This window comes from Diceros bicornis, chromosome 26 (assembly GCF_020826845.1).
Source record: "Diceros bicornis minor isolate mBicDic1 chromosome 26, mDicBic1.mat.cur, whole genome shotgun sequence".
Classification (NCBI taxonomy): Eukaryota; Metazoa; Chordata; class Mammalia; order Perissodactyla; family Rhinocerotidae; genus Diceros; species Diceros bicornis.
In genome coordinates, this window is record NC_080765.1 from 2,137,124 (window position 1) to 2,163,398 (window position 26,275).

The 26,275-nt window shown below is 42.7% G+C and overlaps 1 protein-coding gene across 2 annotated transcripts; it reads right to left on the bottom strand.

Annotated features, from left to right (window-relative positions):
• On the bottom strand, nt 1–25,793 carry EIF4H (eukaryotic translation initiation factor 4H). 2 transcript variants are annotated; one of them, XM_058568961.1, is made up of 7 exons: nt 25,694–25,793; nt 9,637–9,824; nt 7,558–7,622; nt 7,374–7,470; nt 6,985–7,044; nt 2,276–2,413; nt 1–1,990 (listed from the first exon to the last, which is right to left on the bottom strand). In XM_058568961.1, exons 1-7 carry the CDS (start codon nt 25,750–25,752, stop codon nt 1,851–1,853), a joined length of 747 nt encoding a protein of 248 aa, XP_058424944.1. In that variant the 5' UTR covers nt 25,753–25,793; the 3' UTR covers nt 1–1,850. The 2 variants fall into 2 exon arrangements, with proteins under 2 accessions (XP_058424944.1, XP_058424945.1); XM_058568962.1 differs by lacking the exon at nt 6,985–7,044 and having other exon boundaries at nt 25,694–25,792.
• Between the last annotated feature and the right edge of the window lie 482 nt (nt 25,794–26,275).

Below are 26,275 nucleotides of genomic sequence, written 5' to 3' on the forward strand. Positions count from 1 at the left end.
TTAAATATTATGTAAGGTTTTCTTTTATTTAAAAGATCATTCACAAAATACCATATCCATAGATTTACTTTCTGTCATATAGCTGAATGTATTAAGTGTTTGGAATTCCATTCTTACATTTAAAAGTCAACTGGATTGCCCAGAAGTTTAGATGAATTTGTTTTGTTCTTAATCTTTTCCACACTGTAGATGTAAGTAGGTCATCCGAAAGCATCAGGTTTGATTACAACCACATAATGCATGTCTTTCTTAAGTTAAGTACTGGTGTTACACAAATGGTTCTTATTTCAGAAGCAGAGATGACAGGTGGAAGGGAGGAAAGGAAGGGAGAGTTCTGTGAATTGCTGAGACCTCGTAACATAGACAAAGTAGGAGAAGCCCAGGATGCCAGCTAGTGACGAATTCCTATCGGAGTACACTGTGCTGCAGAGGCCAGGCTACCCCCAGCCCTTCAGTCATGCTGGGAGGGTCTCTTTCCTCTGGGACTCTAAGCTGCCAGCTGACCCCAAATTGCTCCCAATGGGACTGACTGGGACTCGGGTGCTAAAAAATTTAATCTGCTCAGACAGGTGTTCCAGCTCAAAAGCTACTGCCCAGCGCCTGGCCCTGAAGTGCTGAACATTGTACGTGGGAACAAGAAACTCTATCCCAAAGGTGAGACCTAGTGACGTATGGCCACCTACCAGTTATTTTAAGGTTCCTGACAGCTCTACATAGTAAAATTCTCAATTCATCAAGTGAAACAGAGTAAAGTGCCAGATTCTAGACCCATTTTCATTATAAAATGAAGGGATGGTGGGAAGCCAGTATCTCGTTCTGTTACTTACACCAGGAACAGACAAACACAAGGGAGAGATGCAGAACACACAGCCAACAGGGGTGTGACCAAGAGCAGTGTGCACACTATCCAGTTGGCCCAGCGCAGCTCTCCTGCCACACCCTTCTCCCCTAGAAAAGCACCTTTGCCGAGTGCAAAGGAAACCAGATGGCAGTTTGCTACATCCAGCCTCTAACACAGCGGTGAAAGGAGGGAACCACTTTGGACATGGTTTTGAAAGAGCAATAATAAAACATGTGGACACAGCAGTGCATTCCGTTTACCCTCTATGTGAACTCCTCACCAACATCTCACCTTCCTCTTCTCTTAGATTTCACAGTTTAAAATGGGAGCCTATTCTGCTTGAATAACCCACGTAGGGATTGGGTAACAGACACAGGACTACCTATAAATAGGGACAGGGAGGAATTGGTGAGGATCAACAGATATTTTTTCCTTGTTTTGAAAACAAGGTGCCTCAAATTATGTGTGTTGATCACAGCTGAGTACAAACAAGACGCTCTCCAGTCTGCGACTTCTTTTGTTTCTTTCTTGGAAGACACAGCAATACAGAACTCAACATGCAGGTCAGGGGAGAAGCACTGAGAAACCAAAGGAAATGACTAGAGCTGGCCAGTGTGTCTAAAGTAAAAAGAGAAAGCAAAGGAGAAAGTGAAGCAGCACCTCAATCCAAATAACTCCCACATGGTGGCCGCCTTCATCACGCTAGAGAAGCTCATGTGTTGGAAGGAGACAAGGAGCAAGAAGGAAAAAGGACAGAAGGAAAATGGGGAAGGAGCGGCAGAAAAAAAAGCAGAAAACAGGCACTACAGAGATACAGCAAAGCCGAGAATGTACCAAAAACCACTTGTTAACTGCTGACATGCACTCACAAGCTCTGTGTTTCCGCTGTGAGAGAGGAGGACAGAGATCAGGCGCAGGAGTGGTGACTGCAGGGCTGCTGGTCCAGGGGCCCAGCCAGCTATGGTCTTGCTCTATGTCCCCCTGCACCCCATTCCCTCCCAACCGCAGCTCATTCTTGCTCCTTGTGGACGACTTCCTCTCTGGGCCTGGCTCCCCCGAAGATTGCAGAGTTGGGATTGGCTACTTGATTGAGGGGCGTTGCAACTGTGCGAGGTTTAAGCTGGAGCCGTGGTCTCTGTGCTCTTTCCTCTGGAGGAGGAAAAAAACATGGTTTATAAAGAATGGATCCCATTCCCCACCCAGGAAAAATGACAAAAACGATGCTGATCTCTACGACCCAGCCCATTTTCTAAAAATTAACAGCCTTGAAGAACTACTCCATCCCCAGATGCTCTAATAAAGGTAAACTTACTACTTAAGACCAAGGGGGTGGTCTACACTAACAACTGTTCAGGGCATAAGAAGGCAAATGCACGTGGGGCATAGCCAATGTATCATGAAAAGATGCTCTCCATTTATAAGTTATCGCCATACCTTCTGTTGGTTCTCTGAAATCCATGCTGGACCCTCGAAGGGGAGGGCCATCTCTGAAACGACTCCCCATTGGGGGACCTGTTCGCCGGTCACCTGGGCGACTCCCTCCTCTGCCTCCTAAGAAGTCATCTCTGAAGCCTGAAGAAGGAAGAGAACACTGAATTACTTTTTAAACTACTGTCTCAAAGCTGTTTAGTTCTATATTCTTTAGTATGTCCAGCATCAGAAGTTTTTCCAAAATAAAGTGCATTGAAAAGGAGTCCAAATGTGAATTTGTTGGGTAATTTCAGTGCTAACAGATTTTTTAAATAAAAAAGAATCTCAGGAGAGAAAACTAAAATGAGCTGTTTTAACTCTTAGCTTGCAGGAAAAGTAGAAAAAGACCATATAAGACTATATTGTAACATGGCTTAAAACAAAACAAGAATCCTCAGAGCACATTTACTCTGTTTTCTAATATAAACCTATACATTGTGATTAAAAAGACCCGAAATTTAGAAGTTACAATTTAGAACACAAAATTACAAGAAAAAGCTAGATATGAAGAAATAAAAACGCGACGGCACCTCTGGGTGACACTCCCCATTTTTCTGTCTCTGCTGCGTTTCAGGTGTGGATCACTCTAAAAGCAAAGCACCTGTGTGGTAAACAAAGCAGTTATCCGAGTTCGACCCACCCGTTCAGGGGGCGTGCTAGAGAGAGCAGAGCGCCTCGCCCCCAGCTGGCATGTCCCCTGGCTGCAGAGGGCTTACCCCCACCCCCCATTCACTTGTGTATCCGCTAACACAACTACCCCCGAAGCAAACTGCATCTCATCTAGAATTGTGAGGAGTAAGTGCAAGTCTCTTCGGTGTGTAGGAGAAAGAATATTTTCTCCGTAGACTTTAAGAACTGTAAGCCTTATTTAGTCTTGTATTTAATTGAAGATCTTTCATTTAGGGGGGTTTAAGCTAACTAACCTTTTAACAGTATAGCTTACTGAAGTTAGAGTTAACTTTTAGTAAAAATTTAAGAAATAAGATTATAATTAAACAAATGAGCTTGCCTCCTTTAAGGTCCCAAAAGCGACAACTTTACTCCAAGGATGGTGCCATCGCTCAAAGCTTTGTAGGAACATATCTTTGAGAAGAATCCTGAGCCTCAGGAATATTATTCTATATAGCCGATCCCCATTATTCAGATTTTATATTTACAAATTCATCTACTCACTAAAATCTATTTGTAACCCCAAAATCAGCACCAGCAGTGCTTTTGCTAGATGTGGAGAGTAGCAAAAGACCTGAGCCTCCTGACAGGCATGTTCTCAGCTGAGATCAAGCCAGGCAACACTCTGCTTTCTTGTTTCAACTCACACTGCGTTCAACAAGTGTCCTTTTCACGATATGTTTAGTGCGAGGATTTTTGCTCTTTTGTACTTTTCCTTGTTTAAAATGGCACCCACAGTGCTCAAGAGCTGTCTAGCGTTCCTAAGTGCGAGAAGGCCGTCGTGTGCCTTATGGAGACAATATGTGTTAAGATAAGCTTCCTTCAGGCAGAGTTATAGAGCTGTTGGCCATGAATTCCTTGTTAATAAAAAAACAATATAAATTAAATAAAACATCTTTAAAACAGAAACACATCACACAAGGTTATGTATTGATTGGTTGACAAAAATGTTATGACCAGAGGCGCGAGGAACCTGCCCTGATTTGCCCTAGGAGCAATGGTTCAGTATCCGTTAATTCAGTGTTCCCAGTGGTTTTACGGAACCTAATCAGCGAAAATATGGAGAATCAACTCTATCTGCAACAGTGGAATTTTTCTGTTCTTTAAAGGTGTCAAGGAATTTGGAAATCAAGTTATTTGAAACCCAGTTCAGAGACTGAGCTGAACAATATCAATTTCAACAAAACAAGTAATGAAAACAATTCTAAGAAGCTTCAGACCAACAGGAGCACTACTTTGGGGGAAAACACAGCTGAATGCATATAGTCAAGTATAAAGTTCGTTCTTTCTTTTTTTTTTTGCTGAGGAAGATTGGCCCTGAGCTAACATCTGTTGCCAATCTTCCTCTACTCTGTATGTGGGCCACCACCACAGCATGGGCACTGACAAGGGGTGTAGGTCTGTACCTGGGAACCGAACCCCCAAAACGGAGCATGCCAAACTTAACCACTAGGCCACCGCGGCTGGCCCCTCCAAAGTTCTTTTTTAACAACCAGAGCTTACACCGTCCATTAAACAAGCTTAATCAGTATTCAAACATTTAACTTGACATTTTCCCCAAACTAAATTGTGAAGTGTATCTTTCCATGTGAGTATGAAAGGAAAGTTATTCTCCTTTAACATGAGATTAAACAATTTTTGCTACCAGTGTTCAGCATAAAACAAATCAGCTTGCACCCACACCGACAAGGCAGACAAACACAACTGCTCCTTTGTCCAGGTGCACGAAACAAAGCACAGTAGAGAGAACAACCAGTGTACATTAACATCCAGTGACAGCCTCATTTCAAAATCTCTTCCTTTTTTTTTCTTTGTGAGAAAGATCAGCCCTGAGCTAACATCCATGCTAATCCTCCTCTTTATGCTGAGGAAGACCGGCTCTAAGCTAACATCTACTGCCAATCCTCCTCCTTTTTTTTCCCCCAAAGCCCCAGTAGATAGTTGTATGTCATAGTTGCACATCCTTCTAGTTGCTGTATGTGGGACGCGGCCTCAGCATGGCCGGAGAAGCAGTGCGTCGGTGCACGCCCGGGATCTGAACCCGGGCCGCCAGCAGCAGAGCGCGCACACTTAACAGCTAAGCCACGGGGCCGGCCCCACAAAATCTCTTCTGATATGAGCAATGGGAAGATTGAGGGAAAAGCAAGGTTTGACATTAACAAATATCGTCTAATCAAGTTTGAGGACAGAGTTCTAGGAGGCACACTATTCATGAGAATTTTCTTTGTTTTCTTTACAAAGTTTAGTTTAACATACTGGTTATTTCTGGTGGAGGGACTTTCTTATTTGCTTTCTTCTTTGTATTTTTTTGTATTGTTTGATTTTTTTTTTTACAACAAGCACGTGTCATTTAAAAAATAGCATCATTCTTTTAAAGCATAAAAAGAACTATTTTCACAAATAATGTACCATAGGCATCACTCCACCATATGGGCACTTCTGGTTTTAGACATCACCCAAACACTGCAGTTTACACTGGAACTGGTGGGTGGCAAGGCAGGTTCTCCGGCTATGTTCACTACGTCTCTGCTTCAGAGTAAAAGGCCAAGCTAACCCAACAGTAGAAAGGCATTAGTTACGTAGGTAACCTCCGTAATTCTGGGGCCACAAGACCACATGCTGTTTCTACAGCACTAGGGATATAAAACTGGCAGCCACTAACTGCCGCGCCTGGATTGGTTGTGAGAGGACATTGCTCCATGTTTCCATCAGAGACTAGCTTATACATAAAATTACAGGTTTACTGGATTATACTGTACTTTTATGAATAAGCTCATTTCTGATTGGCTATAGGACTTTTAGGAATTAAATTATTCAACAGATATAAGCAGTCGCCTGTTTAGCTAAAGCAGTACTGAAAACGAATTTTTAAAAATTTTAGACTCATAAGACACCTTGTACCAGTTCTTCCCATACTTACCGATTACTTTATACTGAGCTTTGTTTGATGGAGGAGGGTGATAGGGTAGAGCACTGATAATCTCATCTTGCCGAGTATAGAAATAATCTCAAGTTTACAGGAAAGAAAACAGATTTGTCTTCCATCTTCTACTCTTCTGTTACAATTTACTTTTTTTTCTGTGAGGAAGATTAGCCCTGAGCTAACATCCATTGTCAATCCTCCTTTTGCTGAACAAGACTGGCCCTGGGCTAACATCCGTGCCCATCTTCCCCTACTTTATACGGGACGCCGCCACAGCATGGCTTGACACGCAGTGCGTTGGTCCGCGCCCAGGATCCAAACCTGCGAACCCTGGGCTGCTGAACCAGAGCATGCGAACTTAACCACTATGCCACCGGGCTGGCCCCTACAATTGACATTTTTACCACTTACATGAATTACTTTTATAATTAATAATAAAAAAAAGTAAAGAGATGAAGAAATGTTTAGGAGATCAACCCTTCAAAGCAGAGGCCTGGGATGCAGACTGAGTTGTCCTCTTGAGTTGAGACCAGGAGGCCCCTACTGGTCCGCCTGGGTAAGTTAAGAAAAGGAAAGGTCAAGTGGATCACGTCCACTATTAGGGATAGGAGTTCCACACCCTTCCAGGTAAAAACAGGTCACCAGGACTACCTTTTACCATCTTTGAGGGAGCCACTAAGAAGCACAGTTATGAGGCTTTCTGTGAGCTTCTAGAACCTCCACACTATTTCCAGATGTAATAGTACTTCTATTTGTGCCATTCACACAAGAGCCACCAACGGGTTAGCCCCTGAGAAAGACTACTGCGTGAGACAGAGGCACACGGTGACAACGGCAGGCTAAGGAAAGGTGACAAAATTAGGGGAATCAGTGGAACTAGCCCAGTGTGGAACCGTTCCAGCCTGCCTCACACACGCAGGTCCTAACAGAGGCTTACTGCATGCCTGGGTACCGCGGGGGAAAGTCTCATTTGCGAAAGGAACTAAAGAAGTAGTCCGGCCAGGCGGGCTACTCACAAGAAACGTACAACAGCAGCAAGGCCACTGAAAAAGGTAAGTGGTGATACTTTAAATACTGATACCGGAATTGAAGTCATCCCGGGAATCCCATCCACCTCTAGATTCTCGAGAGCCACCCATTCCTGAGGATACACAAAAAAGATAAAGTTGAGGACGTATCATTACCTTGCTGCACAAACACGGAAAAATTTACTGGTAAGACGTACATCTCATGTGATGGGAAGTTCAATGAAATTATGAGTTTTTGCTGCCAACAGGAAAAAAAAACAACAACAAAACCCCAAAAAGCCCAGGCTTGCAGAAGCACCATCCACTCTAAGATTTTACACGTTTTTAAAAGCTCACAAAAACCTATCAGACCTACGAGACAGTTATACTAGAAACTTGCAAGAGTGTCATCAGTGGGCACATAACAAAGTTTCCGGTCAGTTTTAGAAGAACCAATCATCACCTCTGTCATCTGGTCCACCTTTCCTGAATCCAAAGCCACCTTTATCTTGTTTTCTGCCTTCTGCAATGTCCACACGAAGTGACCGATCACCCAACAGCTAATAATAAAGGAAAGATAATGTTAAGTATTGGCAAGAAAAAAATCTCCACTACTAACATGACAGAGAAATCTTGAAGATACTTACTGCACCATCGTATGTCAAGGCTTCCTTAAGGGAATCCACCTCGTCAAATTCTACATAACAGAATCCTGTAAGAGAAAACAAACCCCCATTTCCTCAAGGACTTCTGGGTTACAGATATGGTGAGATCCCTGTCTGCACCATTTCCCACAGCAGAATGATCACTTTTGTTGCATCTAAATGACAGCCGACTAGGAGAGCCTGGAAGAGCGTATTTTACTTTTCAGTAACTGGCACTTGACTGGTACTCCTCCCTCTCAACTATATTCCATCATAAAGTGCTAATCAAACAAGCACTGAAGTAGCAGCTGTGTTTTGTAAAGCTTTCTCCTTGTATGTTTTAACCATAATATTGAAACCTTTCTTGGGTCACTGAAGAGCTGTTAGTTCTGACTTCTGAATGACTTTAACATAACCTGATTATAGGTTATGTATATAGGCTTTAAGACACAAATTTCAAATGTGATATTGAACATGCTTTGAAGGAAGAGGCTGAAGGTGCCTATTACTTACTATTCAGGTAGCCGGTACAAAATTTGCTTTACAAAGCTAAAAAGTATACCCTCAGCAACAAGGCATCCTCCTCGGGATGCTAATTAGAAGACAGCCTAAGTTCAAGCAATGAAGTACTGACAACCTGGGTCCCTGATGCTAGATTCTGACATAGGCTTGTAAGCAGAGGAGAACATTCCAGGCAGAGGAAAGCACACCTTCCCTCTCACCTCTGAATAAGCTTTTCCCTCTACCTGTAACACTCGTGTCCATGTCCCTTCCTTGCCACCTGAGTCTAAATCTGGGTTAAGCACTTCCCCTACCCCAACATGCTCCCACTGCACCCTGGCACTACCCCCACTCCAATATCCCCATCCTGTGTCATGATTACACTTCACCTTCAAAACCACTAGACTGCAAGTGCTTTGAAGGCCTGGGTCCAAACCTTTTCTGTTCACCATTTGCTCAATAAGTACTTCCACAAGAATGCATTGCTTGGGTGGAGAGCACCCCACTCCTGCCTGTATCCCCTTCCCCCTACCGTCTTCCCTAAGTAGATTCAATGTTTAGAGGAACTGAGAAAACCATTCCCAAGTTCAAAGAGGCAACAACAGCCCTGTCACACATCTCACACAAGACAGCTGCTGAAACTGAAGACGATCCTCTAGGAGACAAACTCTAGGACCTGCTGCTACAGACGCAGCCCAAAGGCTGGCTTCACGCACACACTTTTACCTTCAGTTTGAATTCCTCATACTTGCTAGGAGGCAAACTGGGCGAGACTTATTCTCACAAGCTTAATGGATATATTTATTTTCATTGTTTGATCACTTACTATAACAAACTTTCAAAATGATAAGACCACCACCTATGCAAAGAACCACTCAGATGTCTGCTTCTTGTACAGCTGCCCACCATAAGTCACTCTGTACTTTTCATGGATGTACTTCTGAATAATGTAAACCAAATGCTCTTTCACCTTACATCATGCACTTAAATACTGAGCACATTTCCTCCAGGAGACCTTGAAAGCTAGATGAGAATGCTCATTTGATTCTTCATTCTTACTCCTCTGCTCAAGCACCCTGAAGAGACGAATCTATAGACACTAACTTTATCTGAAAGCTGAGCCAAGTCTCTCCCAAACACATGTTCCGAAGTCACAAATGTATAGTGACAACACTTACTAGGTTATCTTTTGGATTTTATAATAAATAACTAGATTTAAAGAAAAACGCATGAGTCAGCCAAGGTGAAAAGAATCTGAAAAGCCCTCAGTTTTACCTGTTCATCTCTCCCTGGGTAACTCCTTTACTGGCAGAGACAGGATTGATATACAGGTCAGACAAACAGCAGATGTACTTGGGCATCCACCACATATTTCTACAAACTAGATTATGTGTAAAACATTTTTTTCTCAAGTAGAACTAAAGGCCTGTGAGTTAAAGGGGCTATGTTTATTTCAGCTACTTGGACCAGGCAAATATTTAAAACACTTTCATAATTAGAGCCCTCTGGTTCACTAACACATTTTGGTTTAGACCCTCCCCTTTACAACAAAATATATAATAAAAATTCTCCCAAACTCACCTTTAAATTTGTCTGTGTCTTTGTCTCTGACTAGCCGTACACTCCTTATGCTGAGATCCTTAAAGATAGCATCTATGTCACCCTGAACTGTATTAAAAGGTAGATTTCCTACATATGCTGTGTAGGGGGGCTCTGTGGGCAGCTCCTTCTGGCTACGGGAACCATGGCCACCAGCACTGCCACGGGACCTAGGAGGGAAACAGACAGGATTCAAGTCCGCCCATGTGGTCTTGCCCCAGAGCAGGGATGAGGAGAACGTCTTTCACTCAGCCACACCACCCAGGTGAAGCGTTCCACTTTAATGTACAATAACATCGTCTTGAAATTATAGAGTACTCCAAAATATCATTTATGAAAAAGGTCCTTGTTTTGTGATGACAGAAATGTCTACAGAAACACACAATCTATGTAAACATATATTTCCCTGGAAAATCAAATCCAAACATATCTTCCTAAGACAACTAACTGGTTCTCTCTTATTCACTCAGAATTAGCATCTGCAAAGTGTTTACATCCTAAAACCTAAGCAAATGCCCTCCCTCACACCCGATAACACTAACACATACAGAAACGGACTGTCCAGAGTTAACTGCATTGTATTCAGGAGGCATTACTGAAGCTGTTAAGTTTAACACATTCTTAACATAACTGTTTCTTGCTATTGTCTGATGATGGGTAATCAGAATGCTCTAATAAAATTTTTAGATTTTGTGCAGCAAGTACTATGTACATACTACTGTCCACGCACTACTTCACTGGGTCCTCGAACATAATGTGCATATTACTGATCCATTTAAACCTCAATGCCATTTCCTCAGCTTTAACAAGAGGTGTTTTCCTGTCCGTGGTTACAAAGCTAAAAAGCAGCAAAAGCAGGACCTTGACTCTGGCACATCATTGCTTATTTGCAGAGGTACTGGTTTAAATCCTAGCTCTGCCATATACTTACACCACCATATGACCTTGAGGAGTGACTCAACTTCTCTAAGCTTTATTTATTTGTAAAATTGCGTTAGTAGTAACATAGATCTTGAGTTATTGAGAAATAACAGATATACTGTGCATCATACACCGCCTGACACACAGCAAACATGTGCAGGCTAACAATTACCATTATCACTGCCATCCACAACCTGAAGTTGAAAAATGTTTTAGAGGGGCTAGCCCAGTAGCATAGTGGTTAAGCTTGTGCGTTCTGCCTCGGCGACCTGGGGTTCGCATCCCAGGTGTGGATCTATAGACTGCTGCTCATCAAGCCCTGCTGTGGAGGGGTTCCACAAAATAGAGGAAGACTGGCAGCAGATGTTAGCTCAGGGCCAATCTTCCTCACACACACACACAAAAAAAAAAACAAAAAGTTTTGCAGACAACTAAAAAATAGATAAGGCCACTATACATTTGTCAAAATCCAGAGAATGTACAGCACCAAGAGTGAACCCTAAGGTAAAGTGTAGACTTTGGGTGATAATGCCATCGTCAACGTAGGCTCATGATTGACAAATGTACCACTCTGGTGTGGATGTTGATAGCAGAGGAAGATGTGCCCCTGAGCATGTGTGAGGGCAGGGTTATACGAGAACTCTAACTTTCTGATCAATTTTGCTGTGAACCTAAAATCGCTCTAAAAGATCGCCTATTAAAAGCATCGGAAGGGGAGCTCTTCTTTCCATCAATAAGAATGTCAGCTAATAAATGTAGAAGGAATCACGTAATCAGAAGTCACTACTCTGCCACCACCAGCAGGACAGTGGCTGATGCAGGCAAGGCTCGTCAATGAATGCCAAAATCACTGACAAAATGAATCCAGCGCCACTACCCTAACCAGGTAACCAAACTGAGGATCACTAATAATCAGACAAACATCATGTGCCTTCTATTTTGGCATGGATTCTTCAAATATGTCAAAGTCATGAAAGACAAAAAAGGCAGGGGGACAAATGACACATGAGAACCAATGCTACACGTGCCCTTTGGATCCTGGAACAAACACCTATAAAAGAAAAAACAGATGGGGAAATCTGAATATGGTGTGTATAGATATTATTGTATCAATGATAAATTTCTTAGGAGTGATAATGGTATTGCAGTAAGCAGAATGCCCCTGTTCTCAGGAGAGACAAAGTATTTAGGAGTGAAGTGTCAAGACAGCCAACACTTATTTTCAAAGGGTTCAGCATTAAGGATATGCGTGCACCCATGCAGGTATGTATAAATACCTGTGATAAAGCAAATGTGAAACCTGTGGATCAACCAGTGTCCACTGCACCTTTCAACTTTACTGTAGATTTGAAAAATTTCAAAATAAAATGTTTGCAGAACACAGGAGGAAAAAAAATTGAAAAGTGGAAGGTGTTTCTTTTTTAAGAGACATTTAATAAATGAGTCTCCTCACAACAATCACAGATCTGCTCTGTCATCCTTTTTGCAGGGAAAATGTTACTACTAGCCTTGGAAAGTAACTTGATTTTCTTGTCCATATATTGCTAGAAATATCATGAAAGAAATTCCACATCTTCCCTGGGATAAATTCCAGATACTTCAAATATATGATAATAAATATCATTCTTTAAGACAACATTTTTTTAAGCAGAACCACCACACCATGACTTAATTCTTAGATGGCTAAAATTTTTAAGTTTAATAACTCAGAATTCTGCTACTTCCCAATAGGAAATCTTGCATTCCAAGAACAGCAGAAAAATAGGTTTACAAATGAATTGCATTCCACATGCTCCCACTTCTCCACTCTCCCAAAGTTTAGTAAATGTGACTTATTTTACATTTCAACACTCTTTGCAACACTACTGCTCTTACCTTGATAACAATAAACCTAAAATATTTTCACTAAGATACTCTTTGGGACTGGATACTGAATAAATAAGATACAGTATAAACATTTGGAAAAATGTCAAAATGGAGGATGAATTATAACAAAAAACACTTTCAATTCATTTATTCAACATTTACTAAACCTCTGGTAGAAAAAAGTCCCTTGCTCTCAGGCAGCTCACAACTGAATAACACATATAAAACACAGATAACTATGTGTTTACACATGAGCATATATTTGCATATATATGTAAAAAAGCAAAAAGCTTCAATATTTTTTGAAAAATTTAAGGTGAAGATAAAGAGATGAAAATTCAGCAGATGTACAATTGATCAATCAGGAAAATGGAGGTAGGAAGGCTTGCTAGCTAAAAGGGCACATTAAACGTTTGCTGGAGGGCCGGCCCCGTGGCTTAGCAGTTAAGCGCTCACGCTCCGCTGCTGGCGGCCCGGGTTTGGATCCCGGGTGCGCACCAACGCATCACTTCTCCGGCTATGCTGAGGCTGCGTCCCACATACAGCAACTAGAAGAATGTGCAACTATGACATACAACTATCTAGTGGGGCTTTGGGGGAAAATAAATAAAATTATAAAAAAACAAAACAAAACACGTTTGTTGGACAACTTAAGTAGGGTCCTGAACGTAGGACTAAAGAACAGAGAGGGCCAGGAGAGCTCCGAGTGAGTATAAGGAGCCAGGTGAGCCTTGGTAAGTAAGGACTGCTGCCCAGGTGAATGCTGATAAGACGATGGGAGCACTAATGGGAATGCAGTGGGATAAGAAGCCTGCTCTGGCTTCGGGAAGATAGAATCCTGTTCCAGGCAAGCAGTGTTTTAAGAGCTAGAGATGTGGAAACAGCTAACCCAAGCCCACCAACTTATTTCACCCTAGCCTCACAGAACTGCCAGTGGCTTACTACTCTAAACTTTCCAGAATTACTGAAGCAGTCCTAAACGCTACCCTACCCGACGTTGTCAGTTCTACAGGATTTAAGTGTTTTTAGCTTTTCACTGCATTCCCTGAAGACCCTACAGGGCAGTGGGACTGGGGCCATCTAGGCAGATTCCAACTTATCCACTCTAACACTCATGAAGCTCCTACAATGTGCCAGCAACCTGAGAGAGACAAGGGGAAGGAAACAAGCCCATAGAGTGCATATGCACATAGTAAAATGATAATTCTGCTATCAACCAATCAAATAAAAAATCAAATGTCAGAAAATTCTTTGAGCTAAAATTCTGTGAGATATCTTTGACACTAATTTAAATTTAGAGGGGACTATTATCTAAATAAATAGGCTGTATTACATGAAAGCACTTTCTAAACCAGGTTAAAAATAACACACGAAGACTCATTTGACACCTTAGGCTGGTGTAGGACCTCTTCCCAATCACCTCTTTACCTCAGCTTTCTGCTCTGTTATTTTCTAAATATTTCAGATCTTTATTTCATAAAGAAGTTTAAAATTAACCATAAAAATACCTCATAAAGACTGATTGCTTTATTTATACAAGTTTAATAACAACTCTAAAGTAAGCCTAAACACGCTTCAGGCTCCACCACTCACGCAGAAGCAGGTGGACCAGTAGCCACGGACGTGCAACAAGAAAACAGATGAGCAAAGCAGCAGGTCCCGGCAGACCCCTCCCCGTTCAGAATAGACCCCCGAAGGTCTGTGCTGCGAACTCCCAAGCCGTAATACTACACCACTGAGCTACGACCCTCCCTGATAATTACCGTTTCTTACTGTCCCCTGGGGAGAGTGTACTGATTTTTAAAGCAATATATAAAAGTTTTAAAGCAATAAATGACATTTTCAGTAATTTAGGAAATCCAACTTTCAACTCCAAGTATGACCAAAATCCTTTACAGACCAATTACTTTTCTTCACTCAAATCAACTAAACATCTGCATGTCTGTGAAGTACAGAGCACACTACAGAGGGCAGGAACCTCAGTCTCAGTTCCTGCCCTCAAGGAGCTGATGATTTAACTGAGGGGGTCCAGGCACCTAGAAAGGAGCAATCACATCCCAAGCAAAGGCCCGCAGAAAATTCAGGAGCTGGCAACGAGACAGTCTCTGCAGGGAGGAGCAACAGAAACTTGGACTGCACCTTCCAGACAACAGACAGGGTGAACACGGAATTCTTAACAAGATGATACTGTGTGAATAAGCAAAGATACGCAGGAGTGAAAGGAGACAAGAGGGACGGTGACTAAGAAAAAACAAAAGAGTTAAGATGATTAGGGCTGGGATCAGATGCAGTAAGTAGATGAAACACAATTAAGTGCCCAAGACTTACTTTCAAAGTATAAGATAACAAAAAATGAAGGACACATGCTAAGTTATTTCTGGCAAAGGTTTTGATAAAGTTTTCTAAGCGCATTAGAAACTATACAGAAGTTAAGCACTGCTGCTGTCACTCTTAAAACTTCAAGACTAGTGCCAAGATACCAAGACCAGAGAGTATTCACCTCTCTCTTTGGTATCTGGAACATGAGGGGTTCTCCTTCTATTACCTCTAGGTGCTGACTGAGAGAGTTCCATTCCAGCTGATCAACAACTCTGGTCTTTCATATGCCATCTAGAAACACTTATTAGCACGTATTGTTTGGAGTATGGCATATGACACAAAATCACAATAAGACTGCCTTCATAAGAGTCAAATGCAAGTAAGCAACAAAGACAAAATCCACTGAGCATGCTTTAAAAAAAAAAATTACAAAAAAAAAAAGTAATGGCCCAAACGTGTAACCTATTTGATTTCTAGACAATAATCAAAAAAGGTTAAGGGCCGGCCCCATGGCTTAGCGGTTAAGTGTGCGCGCTCCGCTGCTGGCGGCCTGGGTTCGGATCCCAGGCGCACACCGACGCACCGCTTCTCCGGCCATGCTGAGGCGGCGTCCCACATACAGCAACTAGAAGGCTGTGCAACTATGACATACAACTATCTATTGGGGCTTTGGGGTGGGGAATAAATAAAAATTAAAAAATATATATATATAAAAAAAACCCTGCCTACCTTCATTTAAAAAAAAAAAGGTTAAGCTCTCAATCAAAAGCCAAGCCCTTACTTCATAAATATCATTTTATACTACTTATTATTAACATCCTACATTAGTAAGATTCACTGGTTACAATCACGGAACCAATATTGATACATTATTAACTAAAGTTCCCTTTATTCAGATTTCCTTAGTTTTTACCTAATGTCTTTTTTTTCTGTTCCAGGATCCCATCCAAGATGCCACATTACATTTTAGTTGTGGCTTAGGTTTTTAAAAACTAGTCCAATGTAACTTGGATTAAAGGCACTTTATTTCCAAGTAGATCTCCTTCTGCCAAGTGTCTGCATTCTCCAAGGCCTTCCATCAGCACTCAAAATTAAATCCCTTTATCTTGAAAACCGTCATTACTCAGGACTTGCATGGAAGCTCTGCAAGTTTCTGGTCAAGATTGGGGGTGTGCCAGTGTCTAGGGTGAATTCTTCAATGAGCCCTATTTCAAGTTCTTTTCTGCTGTAAATGGCACTTTAATAATTCAATCACATCTGTAAGATATAAAATGTCTTGCAGGAAAATGTAAAGTAGTTCTAAGGAAGGAACTCTGTCTTGTTCACTGCTTTATGTCCAGAACTAGAACTATTATAGTATCTGGTACTCACCAGGGGTGGAAGGAATGAAGTCACAGGCCTAGCAACTACTTTAGTATTGCAAATAACTTCTTTCACTAATGTGGGTATTCGTATATGGAAAAAAATTTTAAATACAAGAGAGGGTTACATGTATTTAGATGACATCTTCAATTAGGTACTTAAGTGTTTTTCAAAAAACTTTTTGGTTGTGTACAACAGCAAGAAATACATTTTACATCATGACTTAACACATGCATACACACACCTGCATATTAACTATACAAATAATAAAAAAAAAGGTTGCCCAACAGTACTAACTCATAGTATAATGTATACTATTCTCTATTTTATTTCATCTTAAAAAATGCTTGTCAGGACCCACTCGATCGATTTCATCATCTACCAACAGGACGCAATAGGCAATTTGAAAGCCTTGTTTTATTTATTTTTTGTGAGAAAGATTAGCCCTGAGCTAATATCTGTTGCCAATCCTCCTCTTTTTGCTGAGGACAAATGGCCCTGGGCTAATGTTTGTGCCCATCTTCCTCTACTTTATGTGGGACACTGCCACAGCATGGCTTGACATGTGGTGCATCGGTCCGTGCCCGGGATCCAAACCTGCGAACCCCGGGCCACCGAAGTGGAGCATGAAAACTTAACTGCTATGCCACCGGGCCAGCCTCTGAAAGCCGTGTTTTACATGAATGGTAAACACAAGAGGGACTTCTGGTTTATACAGTCTTTTAAGGGAATTTTTTCTTACTAGGAAAAAGGCATTTATCATAATGTACTAAAATTTTGCACTCAGACATTAATGAAAGCAAATAAATGGGTTATTAATTTAATAATTTCATATGGGTGAAAAACGTTACTCAATCCAAAAGTTCCAGATATTTCAGAGGAAATAAAATCTTAAACCTCAAGCTATTTATTGATCCTCAGAGAACACTGCCACAAAAACACGTGTCAAAGCTATGGTGTATGGGCCAGCCCCATGGCTTAGCGGTTAAGTGAGTGCACTCCGCTGCTGGCAGCCCGGGTTCGGATCCCGGGCGCGCACCGACGCACCGCTTCTCTGGCCATGCTGACGCCGCGTCCCACATACAGCAACTAGAAGGAGGTGCAGCTATGACATACAACTATCTACTGGGGCTTTGGGGGAAAATAAATAAATAAATAAAATTATATATATAAAAAAAAAAGCTATGGTGTAAACTTTCTACAGATTAGTTTTGAACTTTTTAAGTCCAGAGTTTTTTCTAAAATTAGAATGCTTATTATTTGAGATTTTACATTCCATATACTACTAGTTCCAATTCATTTTAAATGAAACTTCACATTTTCATGCAATGTTGGATTTGATATGACCCAGAAATAACTTACAACTATGTAATTTATTTAAAAATTTTGATTATTTAGGTAACTACAAAATGCCATAGACAGACCACCATTTAAAATCTAGAATTCAAAGGCATTCAGTCAGAGCTAACAGTTCTTCTCTTCATTTAACATTTGAAAAACCATAAAAATCTAAGTAACTTATACGAAAATATACATATATGTATTAAAATAATATTTATTAATATTTATGTTTGCTAATATAAAATATATTTTTAACTTATTGCTACCTCACATACAAGAATTAAATGTATTAAAATCACCTGGAAAAAAGCCACATACTCCCTTTTTAAAAACAAATATTCAAGAAAAAAAGAGAGAGGAGGAACCTATCATTAAGAGATTTAGTAGGCACAGCGACCAAATGCGACCAAATCCAACGTGCAAACCTTGTCTGGTCCCAATCCAAACTAATCAGTCATATATCAAAATTTATGAGCTAATTAGAGAAATCAAAATATTTACTGGGCTATTGTTATATTAAGTTTTCAGATGATGATACTGTGGTCACATATATATATATTTTTCTTGTGTGTGAGGAAGATTAGCCCTGAGCTAACATCCTTTGCCAATCCTCCTCTTTTTGCTGAGGAAGACTGGCCCTGGGCTAACATCTGTGCCCATCTTCCTCCACTTTATATGGGACGCCGCCACAGCATGGCCTGACAAGTGGTGAGTTGGGGCGCGCCCGGGATCTGAACCTGTGAACCCTGGGCCGCCGAAGCGGAGCGTGCAGACTCAATGGCTACGCCACCGGGCCGGACCCCTGCGGTTACTATTTTTAAAAGATTTTACCTTTGAAACTCATACCGAAGTACTTCTAGATGAAATGAAATGATAGTCACATCTAAGATTCGCTTTAAAATAACCCAGCAGAGTGTGGGAGGAGAGCGCAGTGAGGAGGTATAGATGAAAGAGTGGCCATTTTTTTAAAGAGTGGGTAATGGGTACATGAGGTGGTCATCATACTAGACTTGACTTCTGTGTTTTCAACTTTCTATAATCAAATATTTTTGCAGATTCAAACAAGCCAACTATACAAAGTAATCTTTGAGACAACTGGTAAAAACTGAACATGGACGGGGTAATATGAAAACTAGTGGTTAAAAAAACACAAAACCCTTATCAATTAGAAACACATACTCAAGTATTAAAAGTATTTTAAGACAGAATGAAGGATGCCTGGGATTGGCTTTAAAATATTCTAGCCCCTCCCCATAATGGGGAAGATAGATGAAATCAGAATAGCAAAAATGTTTATCAAGTTAAAACTAGGAAATGAACGGGGAGTGCTTTACGGCTAGTTTCTGTTTGAAGAAGTTCTGGAAATAGATAATGGTAATGGTTACACAACATTGTGATTACTGAATTATAATCATTGTGAACATTAGTGCTACCGAATTGTACACTTAGAAACGGTTAAAATGGTAAATTTTATGTTATGCATGTTTTACCACACAAAACAAACAAACAAACAAAACCCTGGGTAATGGCTACATGGGGCTTCGATATACTAGTCTCTACCTCTGTATATGTATGAAAACATTCAGATTAATTTTTAAGTGTTAGGTAAAATTAGCAACTGGTAAATTCTAGCCCAATCTAGATCACACTGAGGTTCCTCCATTAACAGAAAATTAGCTCAAGACACAATTCTTTACATTTTCAGACAGTCCCTAAAAGAGCACTAAAATGTACTCCCTTTGGTTCCAGCTTTGCCTCCAGAACCACACCTTTCTTCCATTTAACAGTCCCCTTAGGGCTACCAGCTGTAGTATCCTCATCAAGTCTCCTCTTTTTTGTTTTTTTGGTGAGGAAGATTGTCCCTGAGCTAACATCTGTGCTAATCTTCCTCTATTTTGTATGTGGGATGCCACCACAGCATGGCTTGATGAGTGTGTGGGTCTGCGCCCGGGCTTCAAACCTGCGACCCCCAGGCCTCCAAAGCGGAGCGTGCTAACTTAACCACTACGCCACAGGGCCAGTCCCAAGTCTCCTCTTTTTATCAGAGCAGGGATCTACACTGATCTTGAAATTGGCCTTAGCATAAATCAAGACAGGGACACCAAACTGCACTACTACTCATTTCACCACGCACTTGTAGCATTAAAAAAAGCCAGCTAGGGGCCGGCCCTGTGGCGTAGCGGTTAAGTGCACGCACTCCGCTGCTGGCAGCCCGGGTTCGGATCCTGAGTGCGTACTGACGCACCGCTTGTCAGGCCATGCTGTGGCGGTGTCCCACATAAAGGGGAGGAAGATGGGCACAGATGTTAGCCCAGGGCCAGTCTTCCTCAGCAAAAAGAGGAGGATTGGCAGATGTTAGCTCAGGGCTGATCTTCCTCACAGGGGGAAAAAAAAAAAAGCCAGCTTCATTAAAGAATGTCTTTGAGAAAGCAGTAAAAATGATTACTTTTATTAAATCTTTTTTTTTTTTTTGTGAGGAGATCAGCCCTGAGCTAACATCTGCCAATCCTCCTCTTTTTTTGCCAAGGAAGACTGGCCCTGGGCTAACATCCGTGCCCATCTTCCTCCACTTTATACGGGACGCCGCCACAGCATGGCTTGCCAAGCAGTGCATCAGTGCGTGCCTGGGATCCGAATGGCAAACCCCGGGCCGCTGTAGCGGAGCGCGCGTGCGCACTTAACTGCTTGTGCCATTGGGCCTGCCCCTAATTTTATTAAATCTTGATCCATTTTTTAATATCCCATGTTATGAAACGGGGACAAAACACTTCTGCTGCTACAAAGTATGATGGTTATCTCCCAGAAAATCACTCATGCAAGTGAGCTACAAGCTGAACTAGCTCTTCTTTTCATGGAACACCATTTTCACTCGAAAAGAATGGATAAACTATTATTCCGACTTAGGTATTAGGCAGACATTTTCTTGAAAATGAAGTGAGCCTGTCACTTCAAGGAAAACTAACAGTATCTGTTGCCAATGATAAAATGCAGGGTTGCAAGCAAAAAACAGAATTTTAGAAAACTTGTATCCATCAACACAAGCCTGACAGCCTCCCAATTCTTGAAATTTTTCTAATGAAATTGATGGTGATATTAATGAACATGACTTTTGATACTGTATAACGAAATGTATCAACATTTGGAAGACTTATATAACTCAGTGAACTTATATTTTCCAAATGACCAATGCATCATGTTACAGAATCATCTATGGGTAAAGGATTCATTCAAGAACATAAGACATATCAATGGATTTTAATGTAACAGTATGAAAAGTTTATTGATAAAGTTTCAGATTCCACACTGCAACTAACCTGTATGGAAACTACCACTGGTTGAGTTTTGGTATAGTGCAAATATGAATATTCACAATTATATGAAAAGACTGTTAAAACACTCCTCCCTTTTCCAAACTACTTATCTGTGTAAGGCTGGATTTTCTTCATATATGTCAACCCCAGCCTATCTCAACAGTGAATACAGAAGCAGGTACGAGAAACCAGCTGTCTTCTATTAAGCCAGACATTCAGGGGCCGGCCCCGTGGCTTAGCGGTTAAGTGCGGGCGCTCCACTGCTGGCGGCCTGGGTTCGGATCCCGGGCACGCACTGAAGCACCGCTTCTCCGGCCATGCTGAGGCCGCGTCCCACACACAGCAACTAGAAGGATGTGCAACTATGACACACAACTGTCTACTGGGGCTTTGGGGGAAAAAAAAAGGAGGAGGATTGGCAATAGATGTTAGCTCAGAGCCGGTCTTCCTCAGCAAAAAGAGGAGGATTAGCATGGATGTTAGCTCAGGGCTGATCTTCCTCACACACACACACACACACACACACACACACACACACACACACACACACACAAGCCAGACATTCAAAGGGCTCCAAAAATGCGACTGATTAATTATGGTGTCCAGAACAGGGAGATTAGTCTCCATCTACCCTATACTGGAGTACACTGCTTAACTGAAGTTGTCATGTTTTCAGTGGAGTATCAACATACTGGAGCACACCCAGAGGGCCTCACCAAGAAGGAACATTTTACAAATCGGGACATGAGGAAAATTTCAAAAAACTAAGGATATTCAATTTAAAAAGCTGACTTCGACATTATAGCTGTTAAGTTTTATCAAAATCAAGCAATTACACTTATTTCGTGGCCTGAATGTGTAGGTCTAACGAGCTGTACAAATTATGCAAAGGAAAAGAGCCATGGCATGTTCGCCTGCCCAACTCTCCCTTCCATTTCTAGGGGCAGCTGGAAACTGGCAGATGAATCTGATCTAGAACTGATGACCCCACCCCAACATTCTGGTTTGTATCTTCTAAGCTTCTGGGAAGGCTTCTTGGATCTGTGTGAAGTCTTCCTAGAACACTAAGGTTAATTTCAAATAGAAACATAAAGTTTTAAGAAAGTTTTTAGAAATATCAGAAGCATTTAAATATTCCAAGCATAAATTCTATAACAAACCAATAATTTACAAGAATGAATTACTTCATACTCATTTATAATACTTACGGTATCCTGCTCATAAAATGCTTTATGCCTATAAAATGAACAGATTTCTCTTACTTGGCTTTAGAAGTATAGCCAGGGAAGTAAAAACTCACTTCAGTTAACAGAACTTTCCCCACCTCTACTAACCCCAAGGGAAATATTTTAAGACATTAAAAATTATAAATCAAGAGCATCCAATTATAAAGCATTTTTTACATACCAGATACTGTTCTGTGCACTTTAGACATATCTCATCGAATTCTCCCAACAGCCCTATAGAGGAGGTTCCATCTCACATGCAGGGAAAATGCGACTCAGAGAGGTAAAGCCACTTGTTCCAGATAATACATGGCTGAGCTAATACTCAAGCTCTGGTCCGTCCGATTCCAAATCTAGCGCTTTTGACTGAACTGTCTCCCAGAGACCTCTTGGCAAAACCAAGTATTTGTATAACACTTTTCATAGAGGATAATGACTTGGAATCAAGCATTGGGAGAATGGGGAGTGAAGAGAAGGACGACAATAAACCCAAACAACTTGCCATTTGATAGGTAAACAGGATTTTAGAATAAGCTTTTCAATACCTCTACAAATCTTGGTATCAGTGGAAATAGCTACCTGGTCTTTATGCACTGTTTTCCTCCCCATCATAAGTCTTAAAATATGCTTAGAAATTTAGACAGAGATGCCAAGCTTAAGTCCTGCAAGACTCAAAGGTCAGAATTCTAAACCCCCTAACTGGAACCTGATAACGAACACTTAAATTTGTAGTTGAATCAATTTTTAGCAGGTACCATTTCAGCAATCTCCATTCCTGCTAACTCCAAATTCCAATCTAATTCTCAGGACTGATGGTTTTATAGGGTAAACACTCAAAAGGCTTGGTGCAGTTCAAAATGCAAAATCAGTATTACTTTCCACTTTACTGTCAATGGCAAATGAAAAATTGGAACCTCAGAAAGATAACTGAGCAAACTGCAAAAACAAAATACATTCAAGATCTGGTATAATCAACTCTTGATCATTTGGAGTTTTGTTTTGACTTGCTTTTTGAGCAACAATGCAGTCCCTGGTTCTCTCCTTGGCTGTTTGGGGACATGCCTCTATAGGTTGGGAAAATAAAGCAGTTGTTGAACACTGCTTCCTGACAACTGCACTGGTTATTACACACAACTACAAAATAAACTTATGGGGAATGTATAATTATTAAAACCAAGTTTTTAGATTATGACTGTATATTTCAAAGCTGCTATTCCTTTCACCTGTGACCCAGTGGTTTAGAGTTGAGACATCTTATCTAGCTAGGTGTTTTAGACTAGAGAAAAGGTGCCTGAAAAAAGTAGCCAATCAAGCCAACGCAAGACTGGCTTTCCATAGGCAGGAGTCTTCTATAATGCTTAAGCATTGGATCTGAACATAAGCAAACAGCACCAAGACATCTGCTGATGTGAACACAATTCAAATAACAATCGAAATTATCACTGAACACTATCTGGCCAACTATCCTGCCATCTCGCTAAATTTCAGAGATCCCAATTACTGGTAACTCCTGATCTGATGAAATTAAAACATGGAAATATGAAAAATGAAATAACATTGACTCTCTGGAAAAAGAAAACTTTGGCACTGACCACACCACTACACGTCTGGTCCTCTGTGAGGTTTCCAGACCCACTCCAGACACTGTCTAAATGAACACACAAATTCACCAACAGGTTTTTAAAACTACTTTTAAGAATTTGAGCAATATTTCCTGGGTACTTTTACATGAATATGAAATCAAATGGAAAACTCCAAGAAGGTCAGATGTAGAAGATGCTTAACAGTCAAGAGACTTTTTATTAGGACGCTTAGGAGACATAGAGTCCTAGCTACTATTATTCATACCAGTTTTTGGAGTACATATGGGCTAACATTTTCAATTGTCATTCATTCATTCATTCATTCATTCATTTATTTATTTATTTTTGAGGAAGATGAGCCCTGAGCTAACATCCATGCTAATCCTCCTCTTTTTGCTAAGGAAGGCAGGCTCTGAGCTAACATCTATTGCCAATCCTCCTCTTTTTTTCTCCCCCACAGCCCCAGTAGATAGTTGTGTGTCATAGTTGCACATCCTTCTAGTTGCTGTATGTGGGACGCGGCCTCAGCATGGCCGGAGAAGCGGTGAGTTGGTGCGCGCCCGGGACCCGAGCCCGGGATCCGAACCCGGGCCGCCAGTAGCGGAGCGCCCGCACTTAACTGCTAAGCCACGGGGCAGGCCCATTCACTTGTCTTTTGATATCTGAAATGAACAACACCTTAAGAGAATTTTACTTTTGATCACTTTCTATCGTTCAAGGCACTCCAACTGTCAAAATTTGACATCCACTAAAAGTTTAGCTTGAACAGCTCAAGTCGCCAGAAGAGCTGGCAAATTTGTCAAAAGGCACAATTAAAAAAGAAATAAATCCCCAGGCTCATTATAATATGACTAACTTATTGTAGTCCCAAAGCAACTAAAACTCCCTGAATCCGCCTTAAATTGAACTAGTCTGTTTAAGAGGAGTTTCCCTGGGTACTTCTGAATGTTTTTGAAACTAGAAAAAAAAAATCCTAGTTATTAAATTTCAAGATAACTGAAGTACAAATTTGATGTCTAGAAACCTACCCCAAAGGCAATAATTTTACATGTCATCCAACATGTTTCCTTTTTATTAGCAAATAAAATATTCTTTGAAATAACAGGTGGCTCCACCTCCCCCAACTCCCATGTTCCAGTGTCATGAATAATATTGGGTGCACTCCCGCAGCAAAACAAGCCTTTGAGCCATTCCCAGACCAACGTATCAAAAGATACTTTTGGGACTGAAACCCAGCAGACTGGACAGCTCAGCAGGTACCACTGTGGTGTCGTCCTGGGAGAGTAACCCTTCTGTAAAAGCCCACAAAGGCCGAGTGCGTCCTTGACAAACAGCAAGATGTTTATAGCCTATCTTCTAAAGTCTGCCTGAGGCAACCTGTGTTTAAAAAAAAAATAATCCAGTGCGGGTTCCTGGAATTAAACAGCATACGCTTTTCATTGCTTGGCCAAGGATTTTTCTTTTCAACAAGGTGCCTCAACTATATCATACAGTCTGTATATGACCAAAATCAGAACGAAGCTAAACGCGATTCCTTCTCCACGTCGGAGCGAGAAACTAGGGAGAAATTAAATTTCCGGCCAGCACGCACGTAGCGCTTGTCAACGAGGCGCTCTGACCCCAGAAAGAATACGACGACAAACGCTACGATCTCCGTGTTTTCGTCCCCCCCCCGCCCCCCGACGCGAATCGGACCATTCCGGGCTCCAGCCGCCAAACCCCCGCGCCCACGGCAGGGGAAGGGACTCGCCGCTCCCGGCCGCCCCAGCCGGCCGCCTCACGGCGAAGGGGCCGGGGCGCCCGCAGCACGGCCCGCGGCGGGGACGGGGGCAGGGGGCAGGAGGCGGGCGCCCGTCCTCCCGGGCACTTGGCGCCCTGCGGCCTGGCCCTCCGGCGGAGGCCGGGGAGGGCGACACGGCGGCGGCAGGCAAGACCCCGGGAGCCTAACCGCCGCCGCCCTCCCCGAGCGCGCCATTTCCAGGCCCCGGCCTCCGGGCGCCGCTCCCAGGCCTCCGCCGGGCCCCCGCCTCTCGCCGCCCCGAGCGGGCGCAGAAGGGCCGCCGCCCCGGGCCCCGCCGCCGCCCGCCCCGCGCCCGCGCGCCCGCCTCACCCTCTGCCGCCGCCGAAGCTGCTGTAGGCCCGATCGTCGTAGGTGTCGAAGTCCGCCATTTGCCTTCTCCGCTCCGAGAGGAACCAGGGTGAGCGAGGAAGGACCCCGCAATATAACTCCCCCCGCCCCGCCGCCGGGGCTGTCCGCCGCGCCGCCTGATCGCAAATCGCACGCACGCACGCGCGCGCGCGCACGTACGCCGCGCCGCGCCCGGCCTGGGCCCCGGGCGGCTGCTGGCCCGGCGCGCTCTGCGGCCCACGTGGTGCGGCGGCGCGTGGGCCCGGCGCCTGGCCCTGTGCCCCGGCCCATTGTGTGCTAGCCCGGCGACTTGCCCGCAGCCGCCTCCTGCCGGCGCCCCGCCCCGCCGGTGGACGCGGGCCTTCATCCCCCGGGAACCTGGGGAGGCTTCCTCCGCGCGCTTGCTCCGCGCGCTCTGACGGCCTCCTCTGGGCTGGCCTGGGACCCTGCGCCGGCCGGTGCTTTCTGCTGTCGCTTAGCGTCTGGGCCTCCAGACCCGGTAGGGAACCCAGAGGGCTGCTCCGCTTGGCCCCACTCCGACAGCTTCTTCTCGGCCAAGGGGTT